The 15587-nt window shown below is 50.3% G+C and overlaps 1 protein-coding gene across 4 annotated transcripts; it reads left to right on the top strand.

Annotated features, from left to right (window-relative positions):
• The first annotated feature begins 624 nt into the window (after positions 1-624).
• Positions 625-12809, top strand: GFI1 (growth factor independent 1 transcriptional repressor). 4 transcript variants are annotated; one of them, XM_045064855.1, is made up of 7 exons: positions 625-743; positions 3012-3218; positions 3510-3692; positions 5466-5953; positions 6064-6201; positions 7474-7639; positions 12655-12809. In XM_045064855.1, exons 2-7 carry the CDS (start codon positions 3104-3106, stop codon positions 12675-12677), a joined length of 1113 nt encoding a protein of 370 aa, XP_044920790.1. In that variant the 5' UTR covers positions 625-743; positions 3012-3103; the 3' UTR covers positions 12678-12809. The 4 variants fall into 4 exon arrangements, with proteins under 4 accessions (XP_044920790.1, XP_044920787.1, XP_044920789.1 ...); XM_045064852.1 differs by lacking the exon at positions 12655-12809 and adding an exon at positions 10900-12293 and having other exon boundaries at positions 635-743; XM_045064854.1 differs by lacking the exons at positions 625-743; positions 12655-12809 and adding exons at positions 793-2169; positions 10900-12293.
• Positions 12810-15587: the final 2778 nt, after the last annotated feature.

The following is a 15587-nucleotide window of genomic DNA, read 5'->3' as shown; positions in this document are numbered from 1 at the left end:
CTCGCCCACCTCTTCCAAATTTAACCATTACCTAAATCCGAAGGGAAATGAGCAAACCTCTCGGATTGGGTGTCAAGGTATTTTCAGCCTTGTTGGGCGTATTTATCCCGAAGTGTTTCCACAACAAGCTATTTCGGGGCAGCGGGGCAGGTTTCGCTCTGCGGACGCCGCGGCCACTTGCCGGGCTCCAGGCCGGCGGCACCACCCGCCGGTGATTCAAGGCCCCGACCCGGGGGCGGCACGGCCCAAGCAGGCGGCCGGTGTTGGGGTGGGGGTGGGGGTGTCCCGGGCCAGGGGGGCGGGGAGACCTCCTCGGAGCTGGTTCTCCAGTCAATCTGTGTCCTGAATCTGTGACTTCTTCTCGCTGCGGAAGTCTCCCAAGAGTCAAGAATGGTTCGTTTTCTTTTGAGTCATTTCTAGTGCCCTCCGCGTCTCCCCATCCCCCGCAGTCCCACAGAGCAAAAACGCGGAGGACCTCCTGGGAGACCGGCTGAAAAGGCCGGGCCCCCTGTCCGCCTCCTAGCCCCTTGCGCAAAGGAGCGCGCCCAGGCTGGGGGTTGGGGGGGCAGGTCTGAGAGGTCTAAGAGAGCTACTCCTTAACGCTCAGGAAGTGAAGCCTGTGGTTTTGGGGGCTGAGCTCGGAAGGAGATTAAAAAAAAAAAGTCAGAGACAGCGCAGTCTCTCCCGAAAGCAACTCAGTTTGAAAACTCTCGGAGCGCAGTGCCCGCGCCCTGACCCCGCAGGTAGGTCCGCTGCGCTAGTTCCGCGCCTGCCCCCCTGCTGGGGGCGGCAGCGGGGAAAAAACCCGGCACCGCCACTGCGGGGGCGACCAGAGGGCGCCGCCGGGTTCCCTGCCCCCCGCTGCTGGCCACTGTGCGGGAGCCCCGAGAACCCTATCCGCCAGGGATTTGGGCGCAGGGGAGCAGGATTCATCCGGGAAGGAAACATCTGGTGGGGAGGCGGTGGCAGCTGGGCTCGGGAGGCTGTCCCTCAGCGCCTCCACTCCCGCCTTCCCGGGCCCAGACGGTGAAGAGAAGCCTCGGCCCGCGTGCGCCCCGGGGCCGCCCCGCCCTCCCGCCGCCAGCTGCTGCGCGAAGTAGCCTTCCCACGCGCTCAGCCCTCGTCCCTACCACCCCCACCCAATCCATTCCGCTCTCCCAGGATCGGGTCGGGCCAGCCTGCAGGAGAGAGGGGCGCCGGGCTCGGCCTGGGTGGAGAGGACGCCTCTGTGCCCGCCTGATCCTGCGCGGTCCCAGGCAGCACAGGCTCAGCGCCCGAGGGGACAGTTCCTCCTCTGTCCCCCTTTCCCCCGGCTCCGCCCGACTTCGCGCCGACGCAGACCCACACCTCAGCAGGGCCCTCGAGACGGTTTCACCCCATATTCCTTTACCTCTGAGTTTCACGTCTGTCTAAGGAATTCGTTTTTGCATTTGTGGTGTCTAATTATACGGCCGAAGTGGCAGCTCACGCAGAGGCCCAGGGGAAACTGTGGTGGCAGAACGGCGTCCTGGGGCAGCCCCAGCACGTCCAAGCCTCGACCTTAGGGACGGTCTCAAACGGGGACAGGTGGCACCCCACCACAGTGGGGCGTGGAATGCCCTCTAAGGAACCAGTCCCTGAGAACTCGTTTTGAACTCGGAGCGCCAACGGGCAGACTTAGGTCCTGCATCCTGCCCTGAGAGCCGCGTTGCTCCTTATCTGGCAGCCTAAGCCTCGCGAAGGCCAAGGACGAGGGGTCTTGCTGCGACCCCAGCACCCTTGTTTCTGAACTAGACAAGACCATGGACAGCCGCTGTGCCCGAGGAGCCTGCTCTCCCATGTGAACCCGGCCTCCATCGAGAGGAAGGCAAATTCGTTTTCCCCAGACCTAGGAGCCGGTGTGGTTCCGCCCCCAGCAGCCCCGCGCTGAGCTGGAGGCGCTGCCCCGCCTAACCGCCGGGCTCAAGTTTCGACCCTGGGATTAGGTGAACTGATTGGGGGTTAATGAGAGCTGCGCCGCTGCTAGCTCCCTCTCAGGCCCCCGCCTGGACCCCCGCGCCCTGGCCGCCGCGGAGCACCTTGCGCTCTCCCGCTCCGCTAAACTGTGGGTTCTTCTCCGACTCCAGACCGCGCGCCGTTCAGAGCCGGCGTGCGCGAATCGGGCTCGACTTCCCCCAAAGAAGGTTTTCGGTGAGCAGAACGAAAAGTGCTTTTTCCTAAGACTTGGTTTTCCGAGGTTAGGTCTCCATGGTCTAGAATGTCTTGCCGCAGACTTTGCCTGCCTCCGCCGCACTTGCGCCTCCAAACCAACATTTTCCTCGCGTAAGGCACGAGCAAGGAGGGAGGGAGATCACCGGGATGCGAGCTCCACCGGGGGCCGGGGTCGGTTCTCTGTCATACCCCCTCCCACCACCTTCCTGTTCCTTTTCTCTCCTGGCTTTTTTCTCCTGCCTCTGCTGCCCTCAGCCCCTCTGCTGTTGTCACCGGACCCTGCTCCTCAGTCGGCCTAGTGCGCTCCTTCCATCCCACCCCCCTCCAGTTTCTAGCGGGATCTTGGAGGGCTTGGCTCCTAGCCCCCTCCCGGTCCTCCACCAGGAACACATCTCCCAGCGCTAAATTGATCAGCGCGTCCCTGCCCTCCTCCCCAGGCCGAAAACAGGGCCAGGCAGGCAGTGAGTGATCAAGTTTAGGGTAACTGGACAGGTGGGGACATCAGCTCTCCGGTGACTTTGATTGTGAGACCGAGTTTTGCTAGGGAAGGGGAGGGGCCAAAGGGGTGTGGGCAGGGCAGAAGGAAGAGGCCTGAGCCTGGGCCCCGGGACGGGTTTTACCGCTCAGCTGTGGCGGCGGCGGCGGGCTCGCGCCACCTGTCCGAGTGCCACCTGGTGAGCGCGGCGCAGCGGGGCCAAGCCCCTCCTCCTGCGGGCCTTCCTCCCTCCTCCCGGCCGGAGCTCTCTCTCCACCCGGCTGCCCAGTCCCGGGCCCCGGGGCGTGCGGACCCGCGTTTCCATCCGGTTCTTCTCCTCTCGCAGGTCTGCGGAGAGCTGGGGCTGAGCCAGCCCTCAGGGTAACAGTGGGCTGACTGCCACTTCAGGGAGCGGAGTGGAGAGCGCGCCCGACCACCATGCCGCGTTCGTTCCTCGTCAAGAGCAAGAAGGCTCACAGTTACCACCAGCCGCGCTCCCCGGGACCCGACTATTCCCTCCGCCTGGAGAATGTCCTGGCGCCAGGCGGAGCAGGTACGGAGTGTGAGAGCCGGACGGGGCTCCCAGGGATATAGATTCTGAGCCCCGCCACACCATCACGCAGGAACCCGGCAGGGAGACCCTGACACCCCGTTTGCTGCCTTTTCGTTTCCTACCGTCCGCGTGCCTTCCGGGATTGTTGCCGAGGTGCCAGGGCCTTTTTGCTCCCGCCAGGTCTGGGAAAAGAGGAGGACGCTGGGGTGCCACGGTCTGGGGGGCGCCACTTGAGAACCACTGGGCCCAATCAGGCCCAGCCTGAGCTCCTATCTTCCCTCTTCTCCGCAGGCAGCGCCTCGAGCGCAGGCGGGGCGAAGACCGAGCCCCGGGGTCGTCTGTCCCCCGAGTCACAGTTCACTGAGGCCCCAGAGAGATCCTCCGTATCTCCCGGCAGCTGTGAGGGCAGCGTCTGCGACCGAAGCTCAGAGTTTGAGGATTTCTGGAGGCCTCCATCGCCTTCTGTGTCTCCAGGTAGGAACCTGTTGGGAGCTCTGGGGCCGGGGCAGCAGAGAATAAACTGTGGCGGCTGTGGGTGGAGAAATGTTAAATGGGTGGCGGAGAGTCTTTCCGAGCGGAGAGAGCTTGTTCATGGGGTGAAGGGCCTGTGGGGCAGGCATTTGGCTTTTCTGGGACTATTTGCTGCTTAGCTCCGAGGCGGCTGAACCCGGGTTGTTCTTTCCTAACATTCGTTCGACGGAGATTGTTGGGGAGAGAAAACAAGTCGTCTTGACCGACAGCAACCTCGACATTTCGTTTTCTCATCAGTTGACTGTTTAGAAAGAGCTGGAATCCCAAAACCCAGATCCCTGAGTCTCAAACGGAGAACTGGGCAGTCTTTAAAACTTCCTCTGGCTCCCGCAGCATCGGGCCTGGTGGAGCTGGGCGCCAAGCGGGAAGGAAGGGTCGGGACGAAAATCTCTGCCCTTCTCTGAATCTTCCTACGTGCGGATTGGGGGCCTGTTTCAGTTTTCGTTCTGCCGGGTTGGCCCAGCCTTGGCGACCAGGCCATTGACTTCATTTCTAGACAGCAGCTGAGGTTTGAGCAAACGTTGGGTGGGAGCAAGTCTTGGGTTCTGGCCAGGGAAAGAGAACCCAAACCAGACAGATTCTGCCAAGTGCCTGTTATTTCCAGATTGCATTTACTAGTTTTAAAAGATAGCCCCAACCCCAGCCCACACTCAGTGCATTGACTTGGCTAAAGCCGTAATTCCAGGGAGTGTGTCTGGAGCCTCCGACTGGAGGATTCTAGTTGGCTGTTCAGGACAAGGCCTGCAAGACTGGATGTCACCAGAATCTCTCCGACAGAAACCTGGGGTGCAGCCTGTCACACTAACCGCTAGCCTGGAGTGTGTGGTGGAAACAGATTTGTAAATCCGTATGCAAAATGCAGAGAGCAGAGCTTGGGTATTTTGTTTTATAAAAATTCACGTTGGGCAGGGCGTGCAGAAGGCCACGAATATGGGAAAGCTATGTCCCCGGTAGGTGGTGGCTAAACCATAATTGTAAATTGTTATTATCTCTGATAAATTTGGGGTCCCCCCATATAACTATGACAATAATGAGAATAGGAGTATTTGGCAGGCAGTTCAAGCTCCAAACCCTCTTCCCTCTGCCCCTTTGCTACCTGCAATGGCTATTTAATAACTGTTAGGAATGTTAACACCTTCCCGTTTTGTGTTTTTTGTTTGTTTGTTTGTTTTTCAAACAGATGTCTTCGCTAGGCCAGGCCGTATTTTATTGGTCCTCTCCTTCCCTTCTTATCTATCCCGGAAAGTAAAAGACGGAGTGGGAACCTGTAGGGCCCGGCAGAGTGATGGTGCTGGACGCTGAATCCTCTGCGTAGGAGGACTGTCCAGACGCTAACGGTGGCCACCTTCTCCCGCTTAGCTCAGCTCAGAACATTTCTGTAGCACAGACAGCTTGGCGCGCTTTTCTCTGCGGGACCGCGAAATGCTCGGGTCCCTCCAGAAAAGACCCTCCTAACACTTCCGCTCCCCTGGCGCCGAATTTACCCATCTCCTCTACCGAGGTCATTTTAATTATCCGTTTGCCGCCCTGCCGCCTCCAGTGATCCTCGAGGCCCCAGAGACCTGGTGCGCGTTTTATCCTGGGGGCGTTATGGCACCTAGCGCGGCGCCGGGCGCACGGAGCACTCAGCCAGTGCCCGGCGACTGGCAGACGCCACGGAGCGGCCTCCGCCCCGCCGTCTGAAGACTAACCCGACGCCCCCTTGTGCCTCCACAGCCTCGGAGAAGTCGGCGTGCCCGTCGCTGGACGAAGCCCAGCCCTTCCCCCTGCCCTTCAAGCCGTACTCCTGGAGCGGTCTGGCGGGTTCTGACCTGCGGCACTTGGTGCACAGCTACCGGCCGTGCGCCGCCCTAGAGCGCGGGGCCGGCCTGGGCCTCTTCTGCGAGCGCGCCCCGGAGCCAGGCCACCCGGCGGCGCTCTACGGCCCCGAGCGGGCTGCGGGCGGCGCGGGGGCCGGGGCGCCTGGGGCAGGCAGCGCAGGAAGCGCCGCTGCGGGCGGCGCGGGCCTGGGGCTGTACGGCGACTTCGGGCCCGCGGCGGCAGGGCTGTACGAGCGGCCGACGGCGGCGGCAGGAGGGCTGTACTCGGAGCGCGGCCACGGGCTGCACGCGGACAAGGGCGCTGGCGTCAAGGTGGAGTCAGAACTGCTGTGCACCCGCCTGCTGCTGGGCGGCGGCTCCTACAAGTGCATCAAGTGCAGCAAGGTGAGGCTCTCGCGCGCCTGGCTTTGTCGGCCCCGCGCCCGCGCCCGCGCCCCCGGCCCGCGCCCCGTGGCCCCTCTCAGCGGCCTTCTCCCCGGCCCCACCCGCCTCAGGTGTTCTCCACGCCGCACGGGCTCGAGGTGCACGTGCGCAGGTCCCACAGCGGCACGAGACCCTTTGCATGCGAGATGTGCGGCAAGACCTTCGGGCACGCGGTGAGCCTGGAGCAGCATAAAGCCGTGCACTCGCAGGTAAGCGCGGCGCGCATGGCCGCGCGCGACCCTGTTCAGGTTTTCGCATTCGGGAGTGTTCTGCTTGTCTCAGGCAGCACCGGCCGCCCTCCTGGCAGCTTTTCCCTTGGGTTTCCCGGACTGCCCCCAGTCTCCTCCATTATGTCCCTTTGCCCATAGGTAGGTGTGTAAGGAAAGGTGGCCGGATCCGCCTTCGAGGCAGCCCTGGAGTTTGGTGTTACATCATTGATAAGCCTCCAGAGGATGATCCAGACCACTACTCTGGGTTTGAGGAGGGTTTCTAAGCCCTCTTGATGCGGATATATCAGATTTATTAGCTCCGGGTTTGTGTGTGTGTGTGTGTGTGTGTGTGTGTGTTTGTTTGCTTAAGATCTTATTTATTTATTTGACAGAGAGAGATCACAAGTAGGCAGAGAGGCTGGCAGAGAGAGAGAGGAGGAAGCAGACTCCCCTCTGAGCAGAGAGCCCTATGTGGGACTCGATCCTAGGACCCCGAGGTCATCACCTGAGCCAAAGGCAGAGGCTTAACCCACTGAGCCATCCAGGCGCCCCAGCTCTGGATTTTTTGTCTCTAGTCTTTTCCACTAAATGGCTGTCACTTAATCTTTATTGACCCCTCCCAACTGAAAAGAAGGCATGTTCGCTCATTTAGAGCGTCCAGTAGCATATCTGTCCTGCTATTACTTCATGCATTCCTTTATTAATATTTGTTGTGCAACTTCCAGCTGCTAGGCTCTTGAAAACCCTATAATACACCAGGTCCCTGACAGGGTGCCACTGCGGAATTTTTCAGTTTAATTGAGTGACAGAAGGTAGATAAGCAATTAAGTACACAAGTAACTATGACAAGCAAATGCTTACTTACAGAGATTTATTTACTAAAAAGAGTACTATTTTCCCATCTCAACAGGAGCTGGAGGGGAGGGGTGGTCTCAAGTGACAGAGATCTAAACCCCCTGTTGAGGAGGGTGGAGAAGTGTTTGTAAATGGGTGTCAAAAAAGCAGGGTGGGGATACTTTTTTGCTGTGGGGTGTGGAGGGTTGTGGGTGAAAAGTGTTTGGGTAGAAAAAGTGTTAAAGGGGAAGAGGCTGGGGTGGGGAGGGCAAAGGCTGGAAATAAATCTGGGGAGAGGGAAGATAGGGTAGGCCGAGTGAAAGGGGAGCCCGAAGGAAGGGAGAGCCCTGGTTTGGGGGATTTTGTGGTTGATGTAGTGCTGAAGAAGATGGCAGACTTCATGACTACAATAGAAATGCCACGTCTTTCTACCCGCAGGAACGCAGCTTTGACTGTAAGATCTGTGGCAAGAGCTTCAAGAGGTCATCTACGTTGTCCACACACTTGCTCATCCACTCAGACACCCGACCCTACCCTTGTCAGTACTGTGGCAAGAGGTTCCACCAGAAGTCAGACATGAAAAAACACACCTTCATTCACACTGGTAAGCTGAAGGCCCTTGGCTTGTCTGAAAACACCTGTCTGAAAACACCTGAAGGCTGGCATGGAAGAGCATTGTTCTTCCCCCTGACACCAATATAATTCACCTTTGTTGTGATATTCTGGCTACAGAGTGAGTGGTAGATGAGGCCTTCTAGATGGAGTTAATCACTGCAATGCGTTCAAGAAAACGAGGGGGCAGATTCTCTTAGATTCATTTACATACAAGGTTCTCCCCAGAGGGGACTTGGTGTGGGGCTGCATTTGAAGAACCACTCAGCTGGTCAATGTCAGGTTCTCCATCTTTGCAAAGACTATTTTCCTCTAGTTTAGCTGCTTCCTCTAGTTTAGCTGCTGCTCCAACTGCTGCCTGCTCTGGGTGAAATACTAAGCTCCAGAAAGTGAGGTCTTTCCCTAGAGCTCCCTCCCAGCCTTTTAGGGGAGCAGAAGGCATTATGTGTGGTCTCGGCTGAATTTCTTGCAGTCTAAGAGCTTACTCTGATTGAGGAGGAAAAAAACAGGGTAAATATTACTAAGCTGTCTGCTAAGCATGTTTTAAATGTATTATCTCATTTTATGCTCACAAGAACTCTGGGAGGTAGAGACTATTCCTTATCCCCATTCTAGAGTTGAGGAAAGTGAGGCACAGAAAGGTCAGGTAACCTGTCCAGGGCCCTGCCCCCGACAGCAAGCGGCAGGGCCAGGACTTAAATTCAGGTCTTTCTGACCTCTAATATCTATTACCTTGATGGCTTACTGTTTTCTATTTTCAGAGTCATTAGGGTTGGTAGATGTAGAAAGCTTCTGTTCATTTACTGCCTTTTTCAAAATATCAGCAAGTTCATGTCATAATAATGGTAATTCTTTACCTATTATAATACTTTATAATTTACAAACTTCTTTGAAACCTATTCCTTCTTTTCAAAAAATCTATCCCTCCCCTTTTTAAGATTTTAGTCATTTATTTGAGAGAGAGACAAAGGGCATGGTGGGGTTGGGAGGGGGACAAGCCCTGCTGAGCCAAACATGTGGCTTGATCCCAGGACCCTGTGATCATGACCTGAGTCAGACACTTAACTCACTGAGCCACCTAGGCACCCCATCCCTTCTTTTGATCTTCACTTCCACCCCAGTAAGTAGCCTTAGGGTGATAAAACCATGATGATGAAATGATTTACTAAAGATCAAACTGAGAGTAAATATTAGAGCCATGGGGACGCCTGGGTGGCTCAGTTGGTTAAGTGACTGCCTTCGGCTCAGGTCATGATCCCAGCGTCCTGGGATCGAGTCCCACATCAGGCTCCTTGCTCAGCAGGGAGTCTGCTTCTCCCTCTGCCTCTAGCCTGCCACTCTGTCTGCCTGTGCTTGTGCTCTGTATCTCTCTCTCTCTCTCTCTCTAACAAATAAATAAAATCTTTAAAAAAAAAATTTTAGAGCCATGGAATGCTCTGTATTCCAATTCTGGGATCTTTCTCTAACATTTTGATTGTATATCAGTGGGAGTTTTTATGCCAGGAGCAGTCTCTTTAATAGTAAATAAGAGAAGTACAAGAGACCCAGAATTTTATTTTATTCCAGAATATGAATACTGATTCAAAACAAATTTCAGTGTGTTCCAAACACCTACATTTGATGCTTATAAATATATTTGGGCAGTGTAGATATCCCTTTAGAAAACCCAGAAAAAATATCCTACTTTAATCATGACCCCTTACTTGAAATTTCCTTGTAACTCACTCCTTTTGAGTAAAAGTATTCAAGACCCTTACCAAAACGCAACTAAGATCATGACTCAATGAAACATTAAGTCTTTATCAAGCATTTACCTCATAGCTAGAATTTGTTTCTCAGATTTGTTTGATCCTAAAGGGATAAGCTAAGTTTTGATCGGTGGTTCCTTATCAAAGAAATGAGAAGCATGAAGACAGAAAGGGGCACAGCAAGAGGGACAGAAGTTTCCTCAAAAACAAACCTCATCTGGGACGCCTGGGTGGCTCAGTTGGTTAAATGGCTGCCTTTGGCTCAGGTCATGATCCCAGCGTCCTGGGATCGAGTCCCACATCGGGCTCCTTGCTTGGTGGGGAGCCTGCTTCTCCCTCTGCCTCTGCCTGCCACTCTGTCTGCCTGTGCTTGCTCTCGCTTCTCTATGACAAACAAATAAATAAATAAAAATTAAAAAACAAACAAACAAAAACAAACCTCATCTTAAATAAATTTAAAAAAGAAAAGAAAACAAAACAAAACAAAAAAACACAAACCTCATCTATTTTGTGCACTTTTCTAAGACCAAACCCTGACAGTAATGCCATGCTGAGGCTCTTTGGAAATTCATGCTATTTACCCAAATATTAAACAGCACATGAACTAGGGGGGGAAAGGCAAAACTTTTCCTTTTCCTTTTTTTTTTTTTTTTTTAAGATTTTTGTTTATTTATTTGGGAGAGAAAGAGACAGAGGGTGGAGGGAGGGTAGGAAGAAGAAGAGGGAAAGAATCTCAAGCAGACTCTGTGCTGAGGACAGAGCCAGACAGGGGACTTGATCTCATGATCCTGAGATCATGACCTGAACTGAAACCAAGAGTTGGAGGCTCAACCAACCAAACCACCCAGGCACCCCCGAAACTTTTTTTCTTTGTTAGTTGTTAATTTATGGTGAAGACTTGCTAGGATATAAAGAATCCTTATAAAAAGAAAGTAAAACCAAGTTGGAAAGGATCCACTATTTAAGAAATTCTTTGTGACCCAAATGTGGATTTTTAAAAATAAGACTTTGAAACATGTCTATGCTTCAGATACATTCTACTGTCCTTCAAGAGCAAGAAAGAGTGCAGGCTCACTGGTCCATACAAACCAACACCCACTTGGAAACACAGATTTGAAAACTTCCTCTGAATTAGAGCAGAGTCACATGGCCCCCGCCCCCACATTGAACATCTGCTGCGGGTGCTCTCTGCTTCTAAAGTCAAGGGTGTCTTGCCAGGGTGGATTCAGCTGTGAGTCTGGGCACGTGGCCTTTGCTGTTTCCGTTTAGCAGGAAACGGTTTGAGGCCTTTTGCTGGGAGCCCACACTCAGAAAATCTCCCTTTCACCTGGTGCACCCGTGACTTCCCAGGACTTGGTTGCAACACGTCACCCTCCAAGTCGCTTGAAGGCCTCACACTGTGATGCAGCCAGCTGCTGTCAAGAGCATGTGGGCCACAGTGAGTCCCCTGCAGCTTCATCATAAACTCACACACTTCCCCCCTCCCCTCCTCCATTCCTCACAGGTGAAAAGCCCCACAAATGCCAGGTGTGTGGGAAGGCGTTCAGCCAGAGCTCCAACCTCATCACCCACAGCCGTAAGCACACAGGTTTCAAGCCTTTTGGCTGTGACCTGTGTGGGAAGGGCTTCCAGAGGAAGGTGGACCTCAGGCGGCACCGGGAAACCCAGCATGGGCTCAAATGAGGGCCCTGGCTGGTTGCAAGCAGCAGTTACACAACACTACGGAGGGCAGCCTCCCCACTTGCCACCGTCCACGCCTGACTTCCCAGGCCCTCCAGTCCAGTCCAGAGCTCCCAGCAGGGTGAGCCCCTTCACCTCACTTCCGGGAACTGCAAGAAGGGATAAGTTACCTTTTCAAAGTTCAGCCCAAAGGGGGAACCAAATGACTGACTGGGCTTTGGACATGTTGAATAGGCTCCTGGACACCTCAGGCCTCGAGGTTAAGAGGGGATCAGCTAAAATTTCGGGCCCTGAAGTTCTTCCCATTCCCAGCCCTGCTCCACAGACAGGAAAGTTCTTCGAGTTTTTTCCCTCCTCTTGCCCCACCCCAGATACTTGTGTGGAGGAGAAGTCATCATTTACAAGGTGGACACGTGCTAATGCTTTTACCTAGAATGAAAAATGAGTGTTATTTTTTTCTTTCTTTCTGGGGAGTCTGTTAACCCCTTTCTACTGGGTGCTGCCTGTCAATCTTGGAGGCATTAATTCTCCTACTCGAAGACTGGTTCCGGAAATGATGTGGGGAAGGAGCTTCATACTTTTGAAATTACAAAGTACCCTGGGCAGCCTGCAGCAGGCAGGAGCAGAGGAAACGTGGACTTGGTGAGGTGAGGAGAGGAGAGGAGAGTCCTCTCTGCAGGAGGCTTGTGAAGGCTCCATCACTGCAGGCGGGAGGACAGAACACGACCTCTGGACAAGATCCTATCCCCTCACCCAGCAGGTGTTTACCGACCACCAGGTCCCAGGCCTGTGCTAGGCACTGGGGAGCCAGAGATTAAAGTTACGGCTGTGCCCCTGCCCTCAGAAGCTAACAGTTGAACCCCCAAGTGACTGAACCTGTTTTTTTCCCTCCTAAGGAATTCTAAGAAGACCAAACAAAATCTTAACTCTTCTTTTCTGACATGTTTGGATTTTATCAAACATAACAACAAAATAGCTGAAGAGATACTTCCAAGATCCGTGTGTATATTCAGTTTTTTACTGTTAAGCTGATATTTTTAAGATGTCTAAGCTAGCAGGCATGTGGAGTGACCCTTCATGTGTACTATAGAGAAAAAAAGTGGTATTTTTACTTTGATGAGGTCTGTAAATGTTTTTAGATCTTCTGGAGTGCATTATGTTTGTTAATACGTATTTATTAGAATGACGTTTTAAGTTAATAAAGTATTAAGACTCTGACCTATTGCTTTTCCTTTAGGCAGGGAATTTGGGAAAGACCTTTGTTTTAGTCTGTGGCAGGAGTTGACACTGAAAGAAACCACAGTGGGGTATTAAAAGCAAAGCAGACCAGCCAATATCCAGAAGAAAGTAAAATCCAATTGCTCCGATTTTCATTTGCTTTCTCTTTCTATACGTCTAAGATCCTTTCTTTCTTAACAGAAAAACTAGGTATACAAAACTAAGCTCCTACCTTATAAAGTCGCTAGTGGGTCCACATGAACACAGGTGCTTCTGAGGACTTAGGGCTGCTTTTGTTTGTTGGTTGGATGGTGGGTGGGTTTGGGGTTTTTTGTTTTGTTTTGTTTTTGTTTTTTTACAGGCCCGACGGCTCCAGATAAATAAAGGCACCTGGTATCCTGGTATCCTCAGTTCAGAATCAAAACAAATTACTGTGACTGTTACCGTGTGAAATTTGAAGATTGCAAATATCTCTTTTAATGTTATTACCTGACTCCATTAAAAATAGATCGTGAATATTCCGTGTCACATTATTCATGAGGCAGGCTCTATGCCTTTTGTCTGCCGGAGTAACAGTAGAAAGGGTAACAAGAGACACCAGAGCACACCTTTGTTTCTTTCACTAAATTTTTAATAACACCTCCAGCTAGCCAGTTGGTGAAGCTCAGCTCTTGCATAAAAGTGGAAAAGCACAGCTATCTCAGAGAAGACCAGCTCTTTCACTAGCTAATTTGAGTTTGCGTTCATCTACACCAGAGATGATTAAATTACCTATCAGGTGTGCTGAGCTATCAGGATTCAGGCCACGTAAAAGGTGAATTTCATCTGATTGATTTGAGACACGAATGGAACAATTGAGTTTTAAAAGGCCCACCTTAATTAAAGGCATAGCAAAGTATCACCACTCCCAGGTAAATTCTTGAGTGCCGTTGCCCTTGAAAAATTGGGTGGCGATAGTGATTTGACCCACATCATTTTGTTGTGTTCCTGCTTGTTAAACCTGATAATTTAACAGAAAGAAGAGAATTTAGAAGAAGGTCTGAAAGGACCTGACTACTTTGTACTGTACGTTTCTAGAGAACTATCGTTTAAATCTCTGCAGCTATATTATTTCTATGGAAAAACTTTTCAGAAAGTATATAATGCACTTATTTTAGTAACATTTCCTTTACGAAGTCAGATTTTAAAAATTAAAAAATTAAAGAAATTTCACCCCAAACCCTTCTAGCTTAAAAGTTTATGTTTATTTTATTTTTAGTGCTGCTTTTCAATCTTTACCCGTGTGTGTATATTTAGATTTTATGTTTTAAACCCCATGATCAGGGTAATTTGCAGTTTATGTCTAGATAACTCATATTTATTTATAATATGGACATATACTTAAAACTGAAATGTCCGTACTTTACAATGAGAATTTTGATAGTTCTAATGATTACATTTTATTGAAATGTATTTTTATTAGGATTTTATCAATCATTAAGATAATGTATTTCCCGATTTTACTTTGAGGTTACTCACTTTTTAAATAAAACATTTCAAACATATGAGGGATAACAAGTAATATAATAAACATAATTCTACCATGTTAACTTTAGGGTTTTTTTTTTTTTAATTTTTTAATTTTAAGTTTGTTGTTGTTGTTGTTTTGACAGAGAGAGAGGTCCCAGGTAGGCATAGAGGCAGGCAGAGAGAGAGAGGGGGAAGCAGGCTTCCTGCTGAGCAGAGAGCCCAATGCGGGGCTCGATTCCAGGACCCTGAGATTATGACCGGAGCCAAAGGCAGAGGCTTAACCCACTGAGTCACCCAGGCACCCCCAGGGTTTATTTTTTAAACAAAATATTACAGACATGTTTGAATATCATGGTGGAATATGTTCCTTCCTAACCCTTTTCCTTTTCTTCTCTTGTCAGAGGCGTCCACTATGCTGAAATAGGTACATATCATCGCCATGACTATTTTTATACCTTTACTTACACATATTACTGTAAACTACATATAATACTATTTAGCATAAATTGTATCATAGTGTATGTATTCTTCTGTTACCTTACCTTTTTTTTCCCACTCAACACTTTTTGAGATTTGTCCATTTGGTACATGCAGTTTTGTTCATTGATCTAACTGCTGCATAAAGAATTCCATTGTATGAATACTTGGCGATTACTTTTGTATGCTCCTGTTGGGAGAGTTTTGGTTATTTCCAATTTTCCTATTACACAAAATTCTGAAGTAAGCAATCTTTCACATATCTCCTGTGAGCAAGATTCTTTAGGGTATATTCCTAGGAGTGGAAATGAGGGATATTATCAAATTGCTTTCCAAAGTGGTTGTACCAATTTACATTCTGACCAATAATGTAGGAAAATTCCTATTTCTCCGCACCTTACCAACATTTGGTATTGTCAGACTTTAAAAATGTTTGCCAATCAGATGGAAGTGAAATGTTATTGTAATTTGCATTCCCTGATTTCTAGTGGGGTTGAGTATCCTTTCATAAGTTTATTGGCCTTATAGCTTTCTTTTCCTGTGAAATGCCTGTTCATGTTCTTTATCCATTTTCAGTTGGGTTGTGTGCTTTACATCAATTTATATTTCATTTTATTTTTAAAAGATTTTACTTATTTATTTGAGAGAAAGACAGAGCATGGTCAAGGGAAGAGCAGTGGCAGGCGGGGGAAGCAGACTCCCTCCTGAACACAGAGCCCAACTCTAGATTTCATCTCATGACCCTGAGATCATGACCTGAGCCACCCAGGCGTCCCATATCAATTTATATTTTAAAATGTGCTCTAAGCACTCACTGTTCTGCAGGTTTAAATGTGTTGCTCACATCTCCCCATCTATAGCTTGCCTTTTTGTTTTGGTTGAAGGAAAGATTTGTTTGTGTGTGTGTGTGTTATTGTAGTCAAATACATCAGTCTTCTGGTTGTGGTTTATGCTTTTTATATCCTAAATAAAAAACTCTTCCCCAGATTAATGTTCATAAGCTCATTCCCTATAATTTTCTTCGAAAAACTTTAAAATGTTGGCTTATAACATTAGGTTTTTATTTATTTATTTATTTAAAGATTTTATTTATTTATTTGAGAGAGAGAGACAGTGAGAGAGAGCATGAGCGAGGAGAAGGTCAGAGGGAGAAGCAGACTCCCCATGGAGCTGGGAGCCCGATGTGGGATTCGATCCTGCGATTCCGGGATCATGACCTGAGCCGAAGGCAGTTGTCCAACCAACTGAGCAACCCAGGCATCCCAGGTTTTTATTAAATATTTTATTTATTTATTTTATTTATTTATA

Source organism: Mustela putorius, unplaced genomic scaffold (assembly GCF_011764305.1).
Source record: "Mustela putorius furo isolate JIRA1106 unplaced genomic scaffold, ASM1176430v1.1 tig00003853_pilon_pilon_pilon, whole genome shotgun sequence".
Taxonomy (NCBI): domain Eukaryota; kingdom Metazoa; phylum Chordata; class Mammalia; order Carnivora; family Mustelidae; genus Mustela; species Mustela putorius.
Note: the sequence above shows the minus strand (reverse complement) of the source record. Positions and strands in the feature narration are given on the sequence as shown.